Source organism: Myxine glutinosa, chromosome 9, assembly GCF_964187855.1.
Source record: "Myxine glutinosa chromosome 9, kmMyxGlut1.1, whole genome shotgun sequence".
Lineage (NCBI taxonomy): Eukaryota > Metazoa > Chordata > Myxini > Myxiniformes > Myxinidae > Myxine > Myxine glutinosa.
The window spans coordinates 45,689,025-45,697,286 of record NC_136269.1 but is presented as its reverse complement, the minus strand read 5'-3'; the positions used below and the strand labels follow the sequence as shown (position 1 = coordinate 45,697,286).

General features: G+C 41.9%; 1 protein-coding gene across 2 annotated transcripts in view; it reads left to right on the top strand.

Annotated features, from left to right (window-relative positions):
* The first annotated feature begins 639 nt into the window (after positions 1-639).
* The window catches only part of ATP6V0D1 (ATPase H+ transporting V0 subunit d1), a 71,705-nt gene continuing 64,082 nt past the window's right edge, over positions 640-8,262 (top strand). Inside the window, exons 1-2 of one of the 2 annotated variants that reach the window (XM_068129197.2) lie at positions 640-858; positions 6,124-6,295. In XM_068129197.2, coding sequence (XP_067985298.1) covers positions 732-858; positions 6,124-6,295 — 299 coding nt within the window. In that variant the 5' untranslated portion in view covers positions 640-731. The remainder of the gene's footprint in view (positions 859-6,123; positions 6,296-8,262) is intronic. The other variant, XM_068129198.2, reaches the window with a different exon arrangement.

Sequence of the window (8,262 nt, the reverse complement as noted above, 5' to 3'; positions counted from 1 at the left end):
AGATACAGAGGGATTACATTTGCATTATGCTTATGTTTTCATTCCCATTTATTTTCTTTCCGATTTTTACATTTTTTGACATGAAAAAAGACGAGAGCAGGGAATCCCACAACGAGCTGACATATACATACCAAGATTTCCCTTTGTGATACAGCTTGAGGAATATCACACGATATCTGTGAAGGTCCATTTTGGGTATTTTAACATTGAGTAACGATAATCTGATCATAAAGGAGACTACGACTTGGTGTTGCACTATTCCCACATTTGATCTCGTTTAATCGTGTAGCGAGGAAAAATGAGAAATTTTAACACTCCGAATTTATTTTACTAGTCTATAAGATGTACCCTTAATTTAACTGGCACTGCGCTTAAACAAATATTATATTTCATGTTGGTTTGTCAGCTCAAAACGATTAAACTCGGTCGTCAACAACAACAACAACAGTGGAGGTATCCAAAAAAATATTACATCCACCCTGCCCTCCAGCACGTCATCTCATTGATTGTTCTTACTACACTACCTCATACTAATCTTTTGGGGTCTTTACACCCAAGCCATCCACGATTGGCCGAAGTGTTCCTTTTTATCTGAATTTCCACAAAGTAAAAACAAAACGATGAACAACCAACCAACCAGCGCCCTTCGAACAGGAAACGATATCTTTCACCTTACGTCATTAAACAACCCGTGACGGGCGGCGTGGAGGTGCGAAGGAGGCGCTATTAAAATGCCATTTTCCGAGTTCACCTTTAATGTGGACAGCGGCTACCTGGAGGGTCTTGTCCGGGGTTTTAAAGGAGGTATACTGAAACGAACCGACTATGTAAACCTGGTGCAGTGCGACACGTTGGAAGGTGAGGCGGCCGAGCATTGATAAGAGAAATGACGCTCTTCGGCGCCCCGTGGACCTCGACCTTGATTCGAGCCTAAAATACAGTAAAAGTGTTGTCGTGCAATTAAAGCCACTTCAGTTCGACCAATGGCTCATCCATCAGGACCTTGTTACGAAGGAATTCCATATAAGCAAAGTTCGTTGATACTGATAGTAGCAGTAGTGGTAGTGGTAGTGGTAGTACTAGTAGTAGTAGTAGTGGTAGTGGTAGTAGTACTTGTAAGTTGTAGTAGTGGTAGTAGTACTTGTAAGTTGTAGTTGTAGTAGTGGTAGTAGTACTTGTAAGTTGTAGTAGTGGTAGTGGTAGTAGTACTTGTAAGTTGTAGTAGTAGTGGTAGTAGTAGTAGTACTTGTAAGTTGTAGTAGTGGTAGTAGTACTTGTAAGTTGTAGTAGTGGTAGTAGTACTTGTAAGTTGTAGTTGTAGTAGTGGTAGTAGTACTTGTAAGTTGTAGTTGTAGTAGTGGTAGTAGTACTTGTAAGTTGTAGTAGTAGTGGTAGTGGTAGTAGTACTTGTAAGTTGTAGTAGTGGTAGTAGTACTTGTAAGTTGTAGTTGTAGTAGTGGTAGTAGTACTTGTAAGTTGTAGTAGTAGTGGTAGTAGTAGTACTTGTAAGTTGTAGTAGTAGTGGTAGTAGTAGTACTTGTAAGTTGTAGTAGTAGTACTTGTAAGTTGTAGTAGTAGTGGTAGTAGTAGTACTTGTAAGTTGTAGTAGTAGTACTTGTAAGTTGTAGTAGTGGTAGTAGTAGTAGTACTTGTAAGTTGTAGTAGTAGTAGTAGTAGTAGTAGTAGTAATGGTAGTAGTAGTACTTGTAAGTTGTAGTAGTGGTAGTAGTAGTACTTGTAAGTTGTAGTAGTAGTAGTAGTAGTAGTACTTGTAAGTTGTAGTAGTAGTAGTAGTACTTGTAAGTTGTAGTAGTAGTAGTAGTACTTGTAAGTTGTAGTAGTAGTAGTAGTACTTGTAAGTTGTAGTAGTGGTAGTGGTAGTAGAGTTGTACTTGTAAGTTGTGGTAGTAGTAGTACTTGTAAGTTGTAGTAGTGGTAGTAGTAGTAGTACTTGTAAGTTGTAGTAGTAGTAGTACTTGTAAGTTGTAGTAGTAGTAGTAGTAGTAGTAGTACTTGTAAGTTGTAGTAGTAGTAGTAGTACTTGTAAGTTGTAGTAGTAGTAGTAGTACTTGTAAGTTGTAGTAGTAGTAGTAGTACTTGTAAGTTGTAGTAGTAGTAGTAGTACTTGTAAGTAGTAGTAGTGGTAGCAGTAGTAGTAGTAGTACTTGTAAGTTGTAGTAGTAGTAGTAGTACTTGTAAGTTGTAGTAGTAGTAGTAGTACTTGTAAGTTGTAGTAGTAGTAGTACTTGTAAGTTGTAGTAGTAGTAGTAGTAGTACTTGTAAGTTGTAGTAGTAGTAGTAGTAGTACTTGTAAGTTGTAGTAGTAGTACTTGTAAGTAGCAGTAGTGGTAGTAGTAGTGGTAGTAGTAGTACTTGTAAGTTGTAGTAGTAGTAGTAGAAGTTGTAAGTTGTAGTAGTAGTAGTAGTAGTAGTACTTGTAAGTTGTAGTAGTAGTGGTAGTGGTAGTAGTAGTAGTACTTGTAAGTTGTAGTAGTAGTAGTAGTACTTGTAAGTTGTAGTAGTAGTAGTAGTACTTGTAAGTTGTAGTAGTAGTAGTAGTACTTGTAAGCTGTAGTAGTAGTAGTAGTAGTAGTACTTGTAAGTTGTAGTAGTAGTAGTAGTAGTACTTGTAAGTAGTAGTAGTAGTAGTAGTACTTGTAAGTTGTAGTAGTAGTGGTAGTAGTAGTAGTACTTGTAAGTTGTAGTAGTAGTAGTAGTACTTGTAAGTTGTAGTAGTAGTGGTAGTGGTAGTAGTAGTAGTACTTGTAAGTTGTAGTAGTAGTAGTAGTAGTACTTGTAAGTTGTAGTAGTAGTAGTAGTGGTAGTAGTAGTAGTAGATGATTATCAGGGAGGGCTTATTATTTCAGCCCTTGAACTGTTGAGGGTCCAAGGCTTTGGTCATAGAGAGTGGGTTGTTGGTTGTTGATTGCATCGTTTCGTGTTGCGATGATCGTTTCAAGTTTCGTGTTGGGGTCTGGTAGGATGACCGAGAGGTACACACACTCGCCTCTAAGCTGTCTAGCCTGGGTTCGAATCCCGACCCACCCATAAACTGTCATGCCGGTGCTTCACAGGCAAAGTGATTCATCAATGTTTGTGCTGCCCCTCGGATGGACGTCAAAGTCGGCGAGATATCTCCGGCATTCTGAATAAATGATCAATCCTGCCTGGTCTGCATATCGCAAGTGGCCTGGTCCTCCTAGACGTTTCTTGACAGCAACTTCTTGCTACCTTAGACTCAAGTGTGGTTGCTGTCTGGGTAGTAGCTTGGACAGTACAAATGAATTGACCAGGTAGCTCACGTGGTTTATGTGGACAGTTTTCTTCAGATACGAAGATAAATGAACACTTGAATGCATGTTATACCAAGTGAGAGAGATGTCAAAAGGTGAAAATGTTTTACAAATCTTCAAAAAAAGCCTTCTTCAAGATGCTGTCACTGTTTTACTAGTTTTGCTTAAACTAGCACACGTGCACTCAATGGAAGCAGAAAGAAGGATCATGTTGTTATCCTCTCTGGGGTATAAAGATTACAGTAGATCTCGACTCGGTTCTGTTATTCTGTGGGATGAGCAAATCATGTTGGGTTTCCTCCCTTTCAGTTTAATGTTAAACAACAGCAGTAACTGTTTAAAAAAGCAATCGTACGTGTTTGTGCTTTATAATTATTTTTTGACTTCCGGTAGGGGTGCCCCAACGAAACGCCACGATTGGCTATCTGTACACCTTAACATGGGGTTCGTTCAAGATGGACAACCCTCTTAGGAGGGGGGTGGGGGGGGGGGGATCAAATGAAGTCGCTGCAACCGCCATCATGTGATCCTTAGTTCTGTAAAGTTTGGTTGAGATTGGATAAATAACGGCCGAATGTATCGTGGTCAAAAATACACAAAACCAGACAGACACCAAATTGCGTATGTTGGTATAATGATAATTTTTGTTTCGCTCGGCCTCAGACATTCATCCTGATACATGAAACATCCTGCAAACCATGCCTGCAGAGAACACAGTTTTTGAAGCGCCGGCCACATTTTCCATCCAATCATCATGGAACTTTGTTGAAATATCCACACTTTCTGTCCACAACCATCCTTGACAATGTTGTGTAACAGCGGCAGAGGCCTTTTTCTTCCGCCCTCACTTTTTCACCTTTATTCCCTCTTTCAATTAGATTGTTCCACAACCTCTTGTGTGATTGACGCAAAACTTTCAACATAAGAATGCCTACCCATTTAACAAAGACGTTTGCAGTTTTATAGACCAGTCCACCCCAGAGAAGGAACATCCACGGACACGTATTTCAGACTTTTGGCCCACGTCGACGTGGAGCAGAAGTTCCTCTCTGGAGTGAATTGGTCAAACCCTACAAGACCTTAAGTTGAGATCAGAACCCATCACTGTACTTTTGCCAGAAGAGCCTTTTTATTTAAATTGTTCCTGGCTGCTTCCAGGATGTGTACCACATTGTAAATTATTCCTGGCTGTGGACCACGGACAGGTTAAGGTGTGGCATGTGGTTGTGGCACTTGCTTCCTGCTACCCACTTCAGTGATGAGGTCTGATCTCGACATATACTGTACATGGAAAACCAATAATAAGTCACTCAAGCAATCAGTATTTCATGGAGGTCGCCAAAGTGATGGTTACTGATTCAATAACAACTATTTAGGCTTTTTCTTGATTCTGGATTACTTGATCCTGAGTTTGGAATTTGCCATGGCCATATACAGCATCGTGCAAAGGCTCCTCAGGTATCATGTTGTTACTGCAGCTCATAACAAGGGTGACTGTGGTAATGATGGTGGTTACTGCAGCCCATCGGTTGGTCGAGTTCACTTGACAAACTTGTTAGCTAACAGTTAGTCGGAGATTAATCATAACGTACCGTGTTGCTGCTAAAGAAGTTTCTTGGCAATGGTTATACTGGGTGGTTTGCCATTTCCTTCCCAGCAGTAGCTTGGGCTGGAATTTGGAATTTGTCCATTGTGCCGGCAATAGCTTTCCTGCTCCTGATGAGGATAATGTCCATCCGAGGGAGGGCACACACATTGATGAATCACCCTGTCTGTAAAACACTAGGATGACAGTTTGTAGTTGGGTCGGGATTCAAACCCAGGCTAGATGGCTCAAAGGTGAGTGCGTGTACCTCTCGGCTATCCTGCCAGTGAAGTCCATTGAAGTACTGTATGCTGTATTATGTTATCGGGTTGTTTGTTGTGTTACGGATCCTGGATTTAGAGGAGTTACTATTCATGTCATTGCTTATTAATGTTTATTCTATTAAAGGTTGTTGTGGTTAAAGGGTTAGAGAGGCTCCGGATAACAGGAGACCGGAAACGGGATAGTGAACCGGAAGAAGAAAAAGACACGAGGTCCGGGAGAAGCGGCGATCTTCCTCTTCCTCTTCCTCGCCCAGCTCCGACGCGAGCGGTGTCGATATTGAGCAGCGTGGGGGACGCTGCGTTTGAAAGCCCGTCTGGCGAAAGGAGTTACCTGCGCGGGGTAATTACCGATTACACGTCAAGTTGCCGTGGGTGCGTGCACGGAACCAAGCGTCCAGCACAGTTCGCCTCGACGTCTACAAGGATGCGTACGGGTCGCACCTTGGGCCTCGCGCGCTTTGCCAGCCGCGCTTTGCTTTTGCCCGCTTGGCTGTGCAAGGAGGAGGGCGCTGCAGCAGTTGTTCCCGGTACGTGACGTGCACGTTTGGAGCACGTCAGCCAGGGGTCCGTTCAACCGCCCGTGTGCGGAGAAGTCGACCTTCACCTTGGCCAGGAGGGGCCCAGAGACATTGTGAGGGACAGTGACCATTGAGGGGTCGTGAGTGGGGAAAGGGGGGACATACATGAGATGGCCATCTTAGTAATATTGGTGATTGATTATTGATGGTTGTTGCTTGATTGGGGAATATATTATTGATGAATCCGGATCCTTGGTGTGGGGTTTCTTATTGACTTGAATTGTTGTGTCTTTCATATTGATTGCGTTACGAAAGCGTATAAATCATAGATCTTTCTGGCGGAGTTCCTCTCACGGTCCGGGGGTCACCGAGACCAGGTAGTCACCGGGAGGACCACGTAACAGTTGTGCATCTAAATTGAGCATTCAATGTTCGTTTTACAGACTTGAAGCTTCACCTGCAGAGCACGGATTATGGCAGCTTCCTAGCAAATGAAGCCTCTCCTCTCACCGTCTCAGTTATCGACGACAAGTTGAAGGAGAAGATGGTTTGTGAGTTCAGCCACATGCGTAACCAAGCTTATGAACCACTTGCTGGATTCTTGGACTTTATCACGTGAGCTGGATTGATTTTTTGGTTTTTTGGTTTATATGGGATCACGAGTCGAGCTCCTGAAATGCCAAGCTATGTGGTGTATTCACACTAGGTTGTTTGCTTAAGAATTTCAAGTGTAAATTTCACTGTGACTGCATCATCAGGCCATTCCCGTGCAGCGGGAAACGGGATTTTGCAATCACGTGTCTGTCTGGGCCGTGACTTTTTTGCCATTTGAGCTTTGTCATCAAATTTTCAACAAAGCTTTATCCTGAGAATATGGAGAATACAAATAAATAATAAGGTCAACGGTCAGCATCACATAAAATCGTCAATTTTCATCCGATTTCCCTAAAATTTTAAGAATTTGCCGATTGGGTCATTGAAGTGGTACAACAACCAAAAGCAAGAAGCTGATTGGGTTTTTCTTTAGATCAAAAGCTCAAAGTTGCGTATTCTAATTTATTTTCATCAGATTGACTTGCATTTGAGCAGGGTTTGCATATTGAGCCACTGAAGCTTATTGTTTTTGAGCTCAAAAGGTCATGGTTGCTTAAAATCGTCGTTTTTTTTTCGTTTTTTTTTCAGCTGTTTCCGTCATGCTTAGCATATGGAAGAATAAGAAGAAGAAGAAGTCTGAGTACATAGCGGATGCAGACGGTCTTTATATTTTCAGATGTTTTCGAGTTTAAGATTGAATGTTATTATATCAACGGTCTGGAGTGGAAGTGGGATAACCCATACTCTTAATATGGGGGTGGGGGAGGGGGGGAGTGGTGGATTAACACCAAAATATACATCGTCACGTGACCTTGTTCCCCGACGGTGTGAAGCCCGTGGGAAGTTGGATGTCAGATTACCTAATTAACAGGACCCGCGTCATGCCCCCCTATACCCGGTTTTGACAGGATGTCAGGGGATTAAACGAGGCAGTTTAGGCCCCATAAAAAAAGTATTATCTTATCACCCTATCCAGGCTGGAGAAGTGATGAGGGAGGGCGGTTTTTTTGTTGTTTTTTTTTGCACACACAAAGGATTGAACAGTCATTGTGGTAACTGCGCATGCGCATAAAGTAAAAACTATCGATCCGATGACTTGCGGAGCGCGAAAGGAATCGTTCGTTGTTATTCGGAAGGAATCGTCCACCTTTCGAGCAAAAAAGTCCACTTTTCGAGCAAAAAAAAAAGACCGAAAAGACGATCGGAAAAGAAAAAAATCGGAATTCTACCAAAAGTGATGCGCGCGAGGGTGATAAGCTAATGCTTTTTTTTATGGGGCCTTATCATGCACTTTAATTGTGCTACTAATTATCCCCCACTCACCCACACACCCTCCTCCGGTAACCCACACGCAGTGGGAGACGGGGTTTCGTAATTGCTTCCGTCTGTCTGCCTGTCCAGGCCAAAACTTTGTTTAACGTTTGAGCTTTTGTCATCAAATTTTTAACGAACCTTTATCAAATTTTTTTTTGAACAAACCTTGTAATTCTGATTATTGGCAGCACTTCCTGGTTTAACAGCGCACACAGAGGGGCATTATGTTCTTACTTTTGATGGAAATCTTGTAGCAGCTCTGATGAAGGCATGAAAATGTACTTGGCAAAAGCTACTAAAGTTGTATGCCATCAAATGTTCTTGCATAAATTCTCATTCGGTGGATCATTCCAACAACATGGGTCATCTAAAAATGTACCACCTACCTCTAATTGGCAATTTCAAATAAAACCTTTGACACCAAGTTGGACTGTTTGGGGTCAGATTTTTTTTTTGCGCCCCCACTTAAAACAAACGAGGCTCTGCCCCAAAACTAGGCAGTATACAAGATGAATTTCCATCAGAATATGTACCATCATCTTCTATTTTCCAATTTCAGACAAAAATAAATACATAAGGACAGGCCATTTGTCAGATTGCGCCTTTTTTTTTTTCTTTTTTTAACAGCATCACCCATAGGGCAAAGCCACCAAGAACAGTGTCTGTCTGTATGA